Source organism: Calidris pugnax, unplaced genomic scaffold (assembly GCF_001431845.1).
Source record: "Calidris pugnax isolate Ruff unplaced genomic scaffold, ASM143184v1 scaffold71, whole genome shotgun sequence".
In the NCBI taxonomy this organism is placed as follows: domain Eukaryota; kingdom Metazoa; phylum Chordata; class Aves; order Charadriiformes; family Scolopacidae; genus Calidris; species Calidris pugnax.
The window spans coordinates 3,702,824-3,718,826 of record NW_015090882.1 but is presented as its reverse complement, the minus strand read 5'-3'; the positions used below and the strand labels follow the sequence as shown (position 1 = coordinate 3,718,826).

The 16,003-nt window shown below is 43.4% G+C and overlaps 1 protein-coding gene across 1 annotated transcript in view; it reads left to right on the top strand.

Annotated features, from left to right (window-relative positions):
* The window catches only part of HECW1 (HECT, C2 and WW domain containing E3 ubiquitin protein ligase 1), a 217,796-nt gene that overhangs the window by 28,802 nt on the left and 172,991 nt on the right, over window positions 1–16,003 (top strand). The window contains exon 3 of the mRNA XM_014946961.1: window positions 11,405–11,512. Coding sequence (XP_014802447.1) covers window positions 11,405–11,512 — 108 coding nt within the window. The remainder of the gene's footprint in view (window positions 1–11,404; window positions 11,513–16,003) is intronic.

Below are 16,003 nucleotides of genomic sequence, written 5' to 3'. Positions count from 1 at the left end.
CCTGTACTGCCCACTGAGGCAAGGGGAGAGATCTACATTTTTCCTGCCGTCAGACTTGGATCAGAACTTGTTTGTACAGCGATTTTACCCATTTCTGTGGCCAGCAGAGATGGGAGATGTTAGAAACAGTAACGTGCACATAAGGCTGGGAGCTGCGTGTCCCTTCATTCCAGCTCCCATCCCCGGTTGAGGCGTTTGGAGGGTTGCTCCACCTCTCCACTTCAGGCATCTCCATCTGTAAAACAAACCTCTTTGCCACGCGCCTGCTTAGGGTGAGTTTGGTTGACGCTTGGATTTGTTGTGTCCTGGAGTTACCCATCTTCTCAGTCCTTTTATGGCCTTCAGAAGAGAACCTCCCCCTGGTCTTGGAGCTTCTCCTCAGTAGGTCATCTTGTAGCTGGATCTCTCGCCAGGCCGGGGACGGCTGGCTGTGATCACCTCAGCAAAAGTTAAGTTTTGTTCGACACCTGCAATCCCACTCTCTCCATAAAACGTGGGCAGAGGTGCCTCGTGGCCAGAGAGATTTCACTGAGCGCAGCACTATTTATTTTAGGAATAAAAAGTGTCAGAAGGAGCAAACCTGTCATTAAAAGAAAAAAAAAAAAAGGAGTAGAAAGGCCAGACAAACGCTGAACCAAGGGGATATCAGGTATTGTAGGCCTTGGCAGATATATCAGATATATTACTGCAGAGATATCAGTTCTTTGTTCCAACCTGGCTCGCCTTCACCTGGCTGCTCTTGGGTCCAGTGAAAGTGACTTCTCTTTGTCGGGCTGAGGCACTTTTTGCCTTTCCCGGTTCTGCATCTGGTGGACCCCTTCAGCCAAACAAAACCAGGATCTGCCGCTTCCAGCCCCACCAGGTGGGAGCTTTGGCCTGTGTTTCAGCCCTTTCCAGGTAGATACAGTCAACACGTAAGCACAAGGGTCTCTAAATGTTCCCAACGCGTGTGCCTTCTGAGCCATTCTCCCTTCCAGGGTTCACCTCAGTCATTTGGGTGGTGTTAACGTTGTTAGTAGCAATGGACCCAAAAGCTTCTGTAGAAACTTTATGGTCTTTTTGGGAAGTCATGGTAAAGAAGCCTGTAGGTAGCCAGTTCTTTTCCATAAATTTCTTTAGTATGTAGTAGAGGTGTTTACTGTGCGCCAAAAGATTCCCATTTTCATTTAATAGAATAGAATTGCCCAGGCCAGAAGGGACCTCCAAAGGCCATCTAGTCCGACCTCCCCGCAGTCAGCAGGGACACCCCCAACTAGACCAGGTTGCCCAGGGCCTCGTCGAGCCTCTCCTTGAATATCTCCAGGGATGGGGCCTCAACCACCTCCCTGGGCAACCTGTTCCAGTGCTCCACCACCCTCACAGTGAAGAACCCTCTCCTAATCTCCAGTCTAAATCTGTTCCCCTCCAGCTTGAAGCCATTGCCCCTCGTCCTGTCCCTGCAGGCCTTTCTAAACAGGTTCTCCCCAGCCTTCCTGTAGGCTCCCTTCAGGTACTGGATTATAATATTTCTCCATAAAAATAACAGCTATGGTATTAAGAAGCTTTTTCGAGGTGAATGGGTGGAAAAGAGTTTTCCACTTCAGCTGTCATCCTCAATATCAGGAGAGGGAAATAAGGCAGAGAGGGAGTACAGCAGCCTCACGTCTTCTCAGTGATTTCCAGGGTCCTTAATGCCCGTGGATGAAGCTGCCCCCGTGCTGTGCTCTATAGCCCCGTATCTCTCTATAGCCCAGGGTGATCATGAAGCCAGTAACGATCACTCATGAAAGCATTTCTGAAGAAATTGGTGCACCCAAAGCCAGGTTTTGGCCTCAAGCCCCCAAAATCCACGCAGCAGGTTCAGACCATTGACTGGGGAGAATCAATCACGGCACAACCAGCGGACGGCGCAAACATCAAATTCTTGGCAGCATAAGGCTTAAAGCAGAAAGATTTGTTCTCTGGAGGTTGTCAGGCTAGACATGTGGATTTTGAAGGTTCAGTGTATGTTTTTCTTCTCTTAGTTTTCTAAACCAAAGTAAATCATTCCCACTCCTTTACTGTTTATAACACTTGAGCAGGCTGTTCATAACGTGACTATTCCCATGCTGCCCTTCAGCTCCTGTAATGACTGTGTACGCGTTTAGCTTTTGTAATCTTTCTCATCCATTGATCTCTCCAGCCCTAATGACATTTTTCCTTCACTGAAGATCTTCCACTTTTTAATAAGCTTATAATTGAATACCATTTTTCAGATAAAGTCACTCCAGATTATCAAGAGATTTCTTGCACTGTGGTGCTTCAGTGAACACATCAGGATTGCGTTTGGGGCTGTGGGGTGGGGTGTTTTTTTTTTTTTTTTTCTGCTATATCAGATCAAAAATGCCTGTCTAATTCTAATTTACTATCTGCTCTTATGTCTTTCAACATTGCTATAAGCCCGTTTTTCAAATACTGCAAATTATTTCCCCCCTACTTAATGAAGGTTGTTAACCTGGACAAGTGTCACCTTTGTTCACGTTTCAGATCTTCCCATGTCCCTTTGTATCATGTCTTTAGACCGCCTTGGGCCTGCAGCATCTCGTGTTTTAATGTCTTCTAGCAAATTTCATGGGCGTGCTGTTTTAGCATAATCTTCATTTTCTGAGTTGCACTGTAATCAATGGGGAGGCTTCCACCGACTGACTGTGAGAACTTTGGAACTGTCATTATATTTAAAACAAGCAAACAAAACTCTTCCACGTTGTACCTCACCACACAGTGCATGTCTTTAGTTTTCACAGTATCATGGAATCACAGAATTGTCAGAGTTGGAAGGGACCTCTAGAGACCATCCAGTCCAACTCCCCTGCCAAAGCAGGGTTGCCCAGAGCACATCACTCAGGAGCATCCAGGTGGGGCTTGAAGATCTCCAGAGAAGGGGACTCCACCCCCTCCCTGGGCAGCCTCTTCCAGGGCTCTGCCACCCTCACCCCAAAGAAGTTCTTCCTCAGATTTGAGTGGAACTTCCCATGGTCCAGCTTGTGCCCGTTGCCCCTCGTCCTGTCACTGGGAACCACTGAAAAGAGTCCGGCTCCATCCTCCTTCAACCCACCCTTTAGACCCTTGTCCGCATTCATAAGGTCTCCCCTCAGCCTTCTCTTCTCCAGGCTGAAGTGTCCCAGCTCTCTCAGCCTTTCCTCATCAGGGAGATGCTCCAATCTCTTAATCATCTTTTTTGCCCTATTTTTTTGTTGCCCTTTGTTTTTTTTCAGTATGCACTGAGGCAGTCCTGATCTGTCTGTCTTTGGATTCCTCCCTCCCATCTTCAGTTCTGCATGCAAGCTGGATGGCATTAATTGTGGAGAAGCTTGTGCAATGTATAGCTGAAGGATCGCTGTTACTGTGCCAAAACCCAGCTGTGGTCCACCTGCTGCAGTGGTGGGAATAAACCTGGAAGCGTAGGATCTTTAAAGCAGAAGTCTGTATCTGGGAGAGGGGTAGGTGAGGTAGCAATGAGAGCTATGTGGATGTAGAACCAAATTATACCAGTATTACTACATACATGCCCGTCCCACTGCAACCTGACAGCTGCGATGGGTCTTTTAGCCCCCATGAGCAGTTATTGCCAAGCCCCAGCTCAGCTCTTCGCTTTCCTCAATCCCTCCTCCTTTTCAGCAGGAGATTTGTGGTGACTGGAGAGAAACAGATGAGTGATGGGATCCTGAAGGACATCAGAGGTGAACAGGGCCCGTTGCCATCAGCTCCCCTTTTAGCCAGAGGCTTCCCTGTTGCAGGGAAGGAGAGGGAAGTCCCTCAAGTGACAGAGCTCAGACTGTCAGTCTGGTTACCTCCAGTGCAAGGAGAGCAGGATAGTGAGGAAGGATTGGATCCACAGTTCATCCAGAGTCTTCTGAACACCTAGAGGCATATCAACCCCAAAGGTCTCCGTAATTGGCAGTCTTGTTTGCTTTTTTCATTGGTGTTGGTGTCATGAAAGATCAGAATGGTATCCCCCAGCACTAATTTGGAGGCTGTTGAAGTGGTAAAGGATGATGTCGCATATCGCTCCGAAAGTAAGCTAGATGTTCAAAGGTAGAAGAGTTTTGTTGAAAGTTAGAACTCCTTAATTTTGGGGGGGGGGAGTGACAGATGTCCTTTGGGGTTTATGTGTAATTCTTTATGCTTCAGATTGGTTGGTTCAGGTTTTAAACCCACCATGGCTGCCTTTCCGTGTGCCTGGAGCAGTTTTACTTAGGACAGTGTCTCCTGCCCTCAGCGACCAAGAATTGTTGCAACTTTGCCCAGCCTATCCCTGTTTTATTACGATTTATTGCTCTTTCTCTTGCCATGTCTTCCTCTCGCTGCTGTTCTCCGCTCATTGTTCAAGTTTTCTCCTTCCCAATTTGCTTTTCTTTAACTGGGTAGGGGGTTAATTTTTGTGGGATTAAAATGGAACCATTCATGTGCTTGAAACAAAGCACACACATAACTCTTAGATCAAAGACTGAGCTTTTAGGACCAATGAAGAATTAGGACCTTGTTTTCTAGAACTCTTCTACCTGGGGAACTACAAAAGGAGGGGAAGCTAACTGTAAATTGCAGTATATTCATTGTCTGCAGCAGAAATTGGCAAATGAATTAACAGTGAAGTTCTGATCCATGTTAGAGCTGGATCTGCAGATGCTGGAGTCAGTGGAAGCATTCCTGTTGTCTCCTGTGATGTTAGCCAGTATTTGTGATTTATTTTTTTTTTTCTTTACTGTGGTATCTTTGTAAACAAGGAAAGATGGGGAACAGTCTTTTTTGGGGCCAGTCTATTTTGGGCCCTGTCTCTTTTCAGTGGTGCCCAGTGACAGGACAAGAGGCAATGGGCACAAACGTGAACATAAGAAGTTCCATCTAAACATGAGGAGGAACTTCTTTCCTGTGAGGGTGGCAGAGCCCTGGCAGAGGCTGACCAGGGAGGTGGTGGAGTCTCCTTCTCTGGAGACATTCAAACCCTCCTGGACATGTTCCTGTGCAACCTGCTCTGGGTGGACCTGCTTTGGCAGGGGATTAGATGAGATGCTCTCCAGAGGTCCCTTCCAACCCCATAGCATTCTGTGATTCTGTGAAGAAATTGGTATCACTCCTTTGCATCCACTTCTCATCAATAGTACCCCATAGCATTCTGTGATTCTGTGAAGAAGTTGGTATCACTCCTCTGCATCCACTTCTCATTAATAGCTCCTCCCCTGCAGAATGATGACCACTTGTATTGTACAACTCTTTGGGAGCACAGTTTCCAAGGACTGGGTTTGGCAATGCTGTAGAGTTCCAAAGGAACCACTGGCACAGCCTGACATAACCCACTACAAACTGCACTTGTGAATTATAGAGGCTGTTTGTTTTCATCATTTTGTGTTGTTCTCCGGGTGATAAATTGGATGGTAAGAGAAGACGCATTAGAAATAAGAAATACGAAGCTTATGCATGGTTTGCACTTGTATTATCTTGCAAAGCAATTTTATTTTATTGATATTCTGTGCTTTAGAATGTCCCTTCTCTACAGCTTGCCATGCAAATTACAGAACAGGTCAAGCAGAGCTTGGCCTCTTGGTACAGAAAACGATTTTTAAAAGCATTTTCTAACTATCTTCATATGTCATTAGAGCACAGACATACATACTGACCAAAAGCGCTTTTAAATTTCAAGTTAAAGCATTTGTTCAGCTAAAGACTAAAAGTCCTTCTGTAATTTCAGGAGTACAGCATTTCTTATTCATAAGGGATCAAGACATGAAGTGTAGCTTCTATTTTTACGCCGTAATTGCATCGAGTTTATAGAAAGCAAGCGTTGTAATATGTAGTGCTAAATCAAATTAGCGATGGATAAGAAACTGGAATAGTGGACCAAGTTCAGGCATCTGCCTGACATTGTGCTCCTGTCTCATGTTAATTATTTGCTTCTTTGAAGGTAGTCCAGCTTATCCTAAATTTTCTAGTTGTTATTCTTGGATAATGTGGAAAGATAGGCTGATCATATGTATCAGCAAAATACTGTTTAAGGAAAGGGAGTAGGTTGTTCATTTTCACCTCTTAAGCAAAAACCAAACTGACCAAAAGGGTCACTCAACTATTAGCAGTTTGAACTCCCTCAGTCCTTCTGAGGAAGATGTGTTGATGGTTTGTTTGCTTCTCTGTGGGGATTTCAGGCAAGCTTTCAAATACCGAGGCCCTGCCTGTTCAGTGTAAGCCACTGACAGCACTTGAAGCCCCCATTACGTTTTTTTACAGATCTTTTTTGAGGGGAAGCCTTTATTAACGCTTCCCCGAATTCCTCTGGAGAATGGTGTGCTTTTTGTCAATCGGTTGCCGTCCTTCATCAAAAAGACAGCTCTCTTTGGTGGCCGTGGTCCTTTATCTCTCTCTATATATAGTGCTTGTGAAGTATATTGGGATCGCTCTCAGCATGGAAGTGACAGCGCAGAATATTTTTAGCAGTAAAAGGCTGTGCTTGGAGGTATCTGGTTTGGTGAGGACAAGCAGACCGTCAGTAATTGCTGCTGGTTCCCCAGGCACTCACTAGTGTGCCCCGGTCCCGCTGATGCAGCTCAGCCCCCGGCTGCCTGGCGCCCGCTCGTGCATCACCTTCTCCCTTTCCTCCAGGGACCGTGTGAGATGCGGGAGGTCTGATGCTGCTGCTCTGGTCTGTGGCCGCCTTCTCTCACCAGCAAGAGGTGGCTGGCACCTCTCTGTGCCCCAGAGCAGGGGAGGTAGAGCTCAGTGTCTGCTGGCTCCCCGTCTCAGCTGCCCTCAGCATCCCTGACTCCAGCTCCAGGACCGGCTGATGTTCAAAGGACAACATATCCTGAATATCCCCAGTTCCAGAAGGACAGGGAACTGCTGGAGAGGGGACAGCAGAGGGCTACAAAGGCTACATTAGGAGCCTGGAGCATCTCTCTGATGAGGAAAGGCTGAGTGACTTGGGTCTTTTTAGTCTGGAGAAGAGAAGGCTGAGGGGGGATCTGATCAATGCCTATAAATACTCAAAGGGTGGGTGTCAGGAGGAAGGGGCCAGTCTTTTTTCAGTGGTGCCCAGGGACAGGACAAGAGGAGAACGGGCACAAACTTGAACATAAGAAGTTCCACCTAAACGTGAGGAGGAACTTCTTTGCTGTGAGGGTGGCAGCGCCCTGGAAGAGGCTGCCCAGAGAGGTGGTGGAGTCTCCTTCTCTGGAGACATTTCAAACCCTCCTGGACACGTTCCTGTGCAACCTGCTTTGGCAGGGGGGTGGACTAGATGATCTCCAGAGGTCCCTGCCAACCCCAGATCATTCTGTGATTCTGTGAATACTCTCACTTGGCATTTTCCTTAATTAGTTACCATCCAGGGAAATGAAGCTGCAGATCTGAGGGCAACTGCAAAGGGTTTCCTTTTTGGCCAAGTGGGGCTAAACCCAGGCTGTGCAGTGGATTGCCCGCTAAGCAGAGAGCTAGTTTAAAGGTTAATCGCATTTCAAAAATAGAGGAGGGGAGATGCATTACAATGCTTCATTGGGAAAATGTCAAAAGCCATTAGCTCCTGGCTGAAATATATGAAAGGGAGCAGCATTAACTCTGCTCTTCATTTTGTGTGGAGGTGAATTGAAGCATTTCACCATTTACCTTCGGGACTTAAGATGCAACATGTTTTTAAGGTCAGTTCCTTTGTTATAGAAATTCTCTGGAGAAATATGAAATAAAATTTATTTTCCTTCGCAGAAACCCTTAGTCTTTAACATACCATATCATGTATTCACTTATGTATGGCACAAGTGTTGATAAATATACGTGCATGCATATGCACATATATGTAGTGCACTAAACAGCTGTGTATTTCACATGGACAATTTTCTTTGTCAGTGTGCTACATACATAATGTCCATGTTCCAGGAATAGCTTGCCTGGAATAGTATCACCTGCCAGCTAAAACAGGTCGATAGGCTGTATTCATACATTCTAACCTCCTGACTAGTTTCAACTACAGCTATTTTTAACTTGCCAGGGGATATTTCTTATCTTTCGCCTTCCAAAAATACATACTTTCAAAAAATGAAAAAGAAAGATTTCCCTTTTGGACCTGCATTTATTTTTCTAGAGCTAAAATTTGTCTGGTTTAAACATCCCAACTAACATGAATTTCTACTGGACTGAAGATATGTTTTATTTCTTTGGAAAGAGGGAAGTACCCAGCTTTCCAAGAGAGACAGGCAGGGCTTACATCTGGCTGTGAGTAGTATCTACATACTGGATTTCTAAATCAGGACATTTGTCAATACGTTTTATTTACAAAAATGTTTTTATACTTAACGGCTCTACTGCTCCTACTTGGGGTGACCTGCATATTGCAGAGCTCTGCAAACTCATACTAAAATATCTTTTCTGCTGCCCGAGCCTGTATTTCATCAATGGCTGCTGTCCATAAACTGTGTGCACCTGACTAGCTCCATGTGTGCATCTCTCCCCTGACGTGCTTTGTGACCTGACCCTTTGCTCCGGACGCTGTGTCCTTCCCAAACACTCCTGTCTCTCGCCTCTGTGACAGGAGACAACATGCAGATGATGCTACTTGGCTGGACCAACTGCTTTCAGCTTTCCCGTGGTCTTGCTTGTCAGCTGTAGCCACAGATGGGCTTCCTCTCCCTTCACTTTATTCTGCTTCTACTTGGGATGTACGGGTGGAGTAGTCCTTTTTCTTAGCCTGGTTTTCCAGGCTTCCTGCTCATTTCTGACTAAAGGTGGAAAGGGCTTTCTGCAGTCCTGCAGTTCTGCAGTTCACTGCGTGTGAACACAGCATTTTAAATCTGATTCTGGGATCTCCTGTGCCGCTAAACTCCGGCCTAAAATATCTGCGATTTCTTAAGCAAGGCCATCCAGTCTAGCTCAGCTAAGTCTCCTTAAGCAAGCATGGTATTTTATTAACAATATATCTTGAGAATCAGTCATTACCCGTATATCTTAATCACATGGCAGGTATTGGAGCACCTCCAGCAGCTTATAGAGACTAACTATAATAATAAAGAAATAAAACGTCATGAATGATGAAGCCAGAGAGCAGCATGCCTGGGCTGAGGGATGCTCTCCCTGTCCTGTCAGGATGAGGGGCCAGTCAGGGTTCCCAGACTCCAGCTAAATTCAGTGTTTCCCTATATGCTCACCTTACAGCATAAAACGTTTTCCCTGCCAAAAGAAAAGGGACAGTTCATGGGTTTAAATCTCCTCATCTGTGTATAAGTGTTCTTAGTTCCACAGAATGATCTGGGTAATTCTGGATGATCTGTATCCAGGATGGTCCTTTACTGAAGGGAGTCATTAGTAAGCCAAAGCTCCGAGAGCTTTGTGTCTACTTATCTGCCCTTTTAAAATTTAAAAGAAGACAAAACCAGCTTTAAAGTACAGAGGAAGAACAGAAATCATGCCACATGATTTTACTGTTGAAGGGTTACCGCAGAGATGCACTGTGTGAACGGGCTGAAAGATTTCCACCTTAATACGGAGCATGAAACACAGCTAGTAAAATAATTACCGACAGTTAGCAAGTCAGCAAAGGGAGCGTGTATTGTAGGTAGCGTTGCCGTTTATAATTATCCATTGCAATCATTAATGACCTCTTTGAAATGATTTCTGTTGTAAATCCCTCAAGAGAGTGGCACCAGGGAGTTCGGTGTTGGTAGCCCGCTTACCTTCCTCCTTTGAGACCACAACTATGGAACACCAACGGGACAGCACTGCTTGATTCTTACAGTGACAGTGTAGTTTCCTTTGATTTAAAAGTCCACTTTGTTTAACGTTTGTATGTATGTGTTTTAATAATATGTTAGTCTTTGGGTGCCTTGGCTTTGCCCTTTGGGCTGCCTCTTCTACAGTTGGACACACCGTCAGTCTGTCCCTTGTGGCGTGGCGCCATCTTCGCTTTCTCCTTGACCTATGTGATAATGAAGCGAGTTCTTCACAGTGTTTACAGTTGATATATCTTAATCTCGGATTGAATAGTTTACATTTTTTCCTCAGCTTTCAGCATGACTAATAATGAATGTAACTGTCTTTGGAAGCAAGTCGCAGCACCCACCCTGGATTGTTTCTGTAGCAAGGGCTGAGTTGGTTCAAGTGCATTTCTACAAATCTGTGTTAAAATTAAAAAATCCAGGAGGTTGCTGGCTGGTCTCTACAGGAAGAGATCTCTTAGTGAAGTATTTTGGGCAGGGCACAGATCCCAAATTCGTTTCATCCCCCTGAAGCTGGAGCAATGAGGCCACGGCCAGGCCCATCCTGGGCTGCTACTTCAGCCGCTTGAGTCTGCCGCCATTTTGTGCTCTTACAGGCTGGTGAGCCCCGCTCCCCTCTGACAGCCTGTAAACATCTCCATACGTCTATTGTATTTTTGCTGCACTGTTTCTGTTTATTGACGACCAAAACCATAAGTGCTGGCCCAGAATGGTAGCATTTTTGTTTCCTTGAAAGCCTGAGGTAAGCTCGTCAGTGGGGGAGCGAGGCCCTGAGGCCGCAGCAGGGTCTCATAGCTGGTTTTTAAGCTGTTGGATAAAAAGGGGTTGAGAACCAGGCCCTTGGCCGGAGGCTGGGATGTGTTTGCTTACACCTACATAAGGCTTGCAGATTGGTCTGGAAAAGTGCTTTTTGAAACTTGGAAACATCCTGAAAATTTATTCTTGTGGGCAACCAGAAGGCCTCTTCTCAGGCTCACGCCCGCCCGCCTTTTATTTACAGGCAGCCCCTTGTGTGCAAGGAGGCTGCTTCCTCAGCCTTGGTTTTCAGAAACTTTTTAGAGATTATTCATTTTTATAGATTGACTCCTTGACTTTGAAGATCAGCTTGGTAGTCTGGCAGCTGCTAGGTGTCTCGAAACACTGTGAGGGGACAGCATTTTGCTGTCAGTCAATTTGGGTTTGGAGGCAGAGAGCTGTGAAGGCACACGGTGAGTGGGATTCTTCAAAAATAAATACCCTTTGCTATACACTGCAAGAAATAACCACATCTGCTATGACACGAGTGAGTGTAGTTCCGATGCCTACACGTAACTATTTCCTGTGGGATCTTTTTAAGGGAAGAGTTGGTGCAAAGAAGAGATTATTTTTTGCTACAATTCTCTGTTACAGCTAGATAATTACGTTTAATCGGGTAGGGGTTCATCCATGCTAAGCTAGATATTTAGATTTTTGAGAATTTTGTAGGGATGTATTTTTTAAAATTACATTTCAGGGAGAGCTGTGGTGGTTGGTTTTTTTTAGAGCTGCACTTCATAAAAATACAAATGAGTGAAAAATCTAATTCCTCAACATGTGGTGCTAAGCTGTCTAGCAGCTCTAGTATGTTCTGTCAACCCAAAGGCATATTTTTAGCCTGACTCTCTGCTGTGCATGTTCTCACAACAGGTGCTTGATGAGACTGTTTTCTTTGTTTATAGATGAGGTCTTGTCCGAAAACTTTTTGGACTACAAGAATCGTGGCGTCAACGGCTCTCACCGTGGTCAGATTATCTGGAAGATTGATGCCAGCTCTTACTTTGTGGAGCGTAAGTGTTTTTCAGATCCTGCTATGATATAATTCAGTCACTGCACAAAGATAATCGAACTGCTTAAGTTGTTCTTATCAAGTTTTTATGCCCAATATGTCCTTTAGGAAAGCTCAAAAACGTTACCAAAATCTTTTAATGTATTGAGAGGAACTGAAACGTTTTATGGAGTAGAAAACCAGAGTTTCCGCAGTAAAATAAATTTTGTGGATGTTGACTTATTTACTTTTCTTTTTTAAATACAGTTGTGAATAAGTGCTGTTATTTGGACTATATCATTAGTAATGAACTGCATTAACTTTAATATAGTATTAAGGCGAAGAAGAACTCAGGCACATAATCTCACTCCAGGAAGATTCACACTGACTTTTAATTGGAAAACTTCATGGTGCATCTGGCTTCCACCAGATTCAGGTGGATTCAGTGCTAAAAAGGGTCAATTCCTGATCATCATCTAGACTGATAAAAGGATAAAAATGTGTATTTGTAGCAAGCTTCAGTGATTTCAAATTAAGTGTTCCTCATTATATTCATATATTACTCAGGGCATCTGATGCAATGCAGTGTAACTCTTTTCCACCTCCTTAGCAATCAAAATACAGAAATACTGAATTTGCTTCTGCACCGTACTATGTACCTTGTACAGCAAGTTAAGAACATTTCTGGCTTGGCTGTCCCACATCCCTGACCAAAGTGAACCTGACCATTCGAGTTCTTCCTCTCTTTTCAAAGAGTTACCATGTGATAATGCACATGGAATTCATGGTCATCTTTGGAGAACAGAAATAGGGTACTCGAGACTGGGGTGAGATCTATAGCAAAATATCTATGGTGAAAGGACAACGTGTCTCCTTAAAGAGGAGTTAAGTATGAAGAAGCCTAGCATGCAACAATTTCAGTTTTTCAACTGTACTGAATATTTCCAATGATCTACCTTAGCCTCCTGGGCAAAATTTGGAAGTTTTGTATAAATTGCATGATAGGCAGGTATATCTATTTAAGACTGAATTTGAGAGCAAGCAAGGGAATCTTTGAAACAAAAATTCAGGGCAAAATTCAGAAGTTTTGTATAAATTGTATGATAGTCAGGTATATCTATTTAAGACTGAATTTGAGAGCAAGCAAGGGAATCTTTGAAACAAAAATTCAGGGCAAAATTCAGAAGTTTTGTATAAATTGTATGATAGTCAGGTATATCTATTTAAGACTGAATTTGAGAGCAAGCAAGGGAATCTTTGAAACAAAAATTCAGGGCAAAATTCAGAAGTTTTGTATAAATTGTATGATAGTCAGGTATATCTATTTAAGACTGAATTTGAGAGCAAGCAAGGTAATCTTTGATACAACCTAAATTCTAAAGGATTTGGAAAGGATATGAGTTATGCTTGATTAAATTAATCTATGACTTTGACCTTAAGTAACTGGTATCAGCAAGGATACTACATGCAGACATTTTACAGATACTCAGCCCTAGAAGCAGATTATCTCTTTGCAGTGTGAAGCACTGCTGAGGGTCTGTAACTCCTAGTGTTAAGTTAAATTGAGAATGTTGTTCTAAAGAATTAAGCGAGCTGCTGAAATTTCTACAGGACATGTGGGATACTTATATCCCGTGTTTTAAAAAAAACCCAATTAAGCGAGCTGCTGAAATTTCTACAGGATACTTATATACCATGTTTAAAAAAAAACAACATGCAAACATTTATGGGAAATTGTTTAATATATAAGAACATTGGTTTTAGTCATCCTGATTTGGGGGCAGAAATACATTACAGGATCTAACCTTTAAAGCAGACTCTAATTTGCAGCTGGTTCTTTGAGCTGTGGTTACTGGTCCATGAGACTGATCGTGCTTTCTTTTAGCTGTTAAAGAAGTGTGAGGAGGAGATATAAAATGCCAGAACTGGGTTTTGAAGTGGCCTTACTACCTTGGTTTATTGTTAAGGGGTGGAAGTGGGACTGGGCTCCGGTAGCTTTCCTGCCTAATTCACAACAGAAAAGAAAGAGGCAAAGTGAGAAATGCTCAGGAGAAAGCCTGTTCAGGTGGGCCACATTTCAGTAAGGGCTCAACTGCATGATGAATTATGTCAACTTAATAAGTTGTCCCCATTAGCTGAGACATAGTAGCTGTTGTTAATTGTTTGCATGCACATTCTTCACTTGCCCAGTTGTAAGAAAATGTGATTTGGCATAACATCCTTCACTGATGCTTAAAACTGAGTTGTACTGCACGGAAGTTCGGCAGCCCACGCTTGACGAGTTGCTGCCTCTTGGTAATTTGTTACGCTGCCATCATTAGGTTGTGAATCTCAGCTCTGAGATTGTGTAGGACAAATCATTGCCCTGTCCAGAATTAAAACAGGAGAAAATGAAGTAGGCAGTAGGAAATAGCAGCACATCCAGATACCCTTACAGCCACTTGACTATTGAAAGGGGTAGTTAAAGCAGTGAGAAATGTTGATGTATGTGAATTTTATCTATCTAGAGGCATATTTGAGGGTTCCTGCTCATTGTTGAGACTTATGTGTGAAAGTACACAGCTCTGCAGATGATTAAATGTTATGATAAAAACTGCAGTGTCTGAAAACCGCATGTATTTTCTATCCTAAGGGGATAGTGTAAACCACCTTCCTTCAGACTTTTATTTTTTTGGACAGAGATCATATCTTCCTTTTCTGTTGCACAGCACACAATGTGGTGACATTTGCAGGAAGGGGAAAGATGCTGGTCATCAAAAGCAAACTCACCTAAGAAATCTATTTACCTTTTCTTGCCATTCACGACAGAACTGAGAGACCCTGGAGGACAGGGCAAGGGTGTGTTCAATGGTAACGTGGTACAAGAATTACCTTGCTGGTCAAAAGCTGACCTGGTATTCTGTCTCCAAAAATGGCCAACAGTGTAGAGTTGAGGAGGGTATAAAGGTAAGAAGTGTTAGTGAGACTTCTAGCTGGAATATTCTTAGCTTCTGTTAATGATAGCTCAGGTACTTCCTGAGATAGGTAGTGTTTTTATTTAGTGGTTGTCAAGGCGTACGGTAAGTAGCTAAGACGTGGTAATTTATTTTCAAGGGATCCGTATTGTTTTTCTATGCATTATGTTATACTTCCCTTAACTTGTTATTGATTGGAGTCTTGCTGATTATAGCATTAATTCTTTATAAAACAGAGTAGCTCACTTGCAAAGGCAGCCCTTAATTTCTGCTCTTGTTTTTCCTGTAACCGTCTGTACTTCGGTATCTGTTCGCCGCTTGAGTCAATATTGGCAATTTATCAACTACACGGTGATTCAGAAAACGTTCTGGTATACACTGCAGTGTTTGGCCCACCACAGCTGGCAGGAGCCACGAAATCACAGTATGGCCAAATAAAGAATCAGCCTTACATAGAGAATTTAAAGTTCCCAAAAAACTTAAGGCACCCCACGCAGACTGGTTTGGTTCCTGTTCTTGAAATGTATAAAGGCTTAACATTTTTGTTGGTGCTATTGGGTGAGGTGAAATAGGCTTATTATTGAGGGGCCATGGGGATCATCCTGTCCAACCTCAGAAATGAAAGTTTTTCTTTTGACACAGTTAGATTTTAAGACTCTCCATGGGGTGTTTTTGTATCACATTTAAGGAAATTACCATTATGCTGTGCTCAGTCAGCCACTTGACATAAAGAGCTTAAAAAGACATTTTTGAACTTTTTTTTTTATTATTATTAAAGAGCTATGTGAGGGAGCTTGAAAAATCAAAGGTATTAAAGATTGGCTGATCTGCAACAAAAATGAAGTTCCCATTAATATGAAAAAAGAACCGTTAGGAATGAGGTCAAGTAAATAGCGAGTTATTACTCATTTTCTGTATTTTGAATCTGGAGGCATATAAAATGTGTTTGGGAGTATTTTGTTCAAAAGCCTTAATGTTCCCCAGTCAAGTATAATTTCTTTCCTGAATTTTTGAAAAGTAACAAGGAAATGAATTATGGTGCTCTGACTGGGTCACCTGTAGTCATTAAACACAAAACCGCTGTTTGGATACTTAACAGAATACTGACATCTAATCACTGTAGATGGTAATTTGCATGCAACGGTCTGGAACCTGGAATAGGAGTGAGTAAAGGCAAAAGGGGTTGGAAATTATTTTCTTCATGGTGGCAGGTTATCACAACAAATATCTTCCATCAGACACAGCTGAAATGATAATTTCTGGCAAAACCCATCAACCTGGAGGACCACACTAGGCAGAAGCTGCGCACGTGCTGCCGCTGCGGGCAGAAGAAATTAGCAGTGTTGTGAGAGGGTTTGTAGAAAGGCATCAGGAGGGGAGAACGCAAAGGAAAGCACGGCAAGAAATTGAAACCCCTTTTTGTGTTAACTGCACTGCTTTTACTTTTATAAAAAAACTGGAGTTCTGCAATTTCAGATGCTTCTCTGCTGTAGAAGTTATACTTTCACGGTGCTCTCAGTGGGTTGCTCAGTCTGAGTCATTAAGGGTTTCTTCTTCAC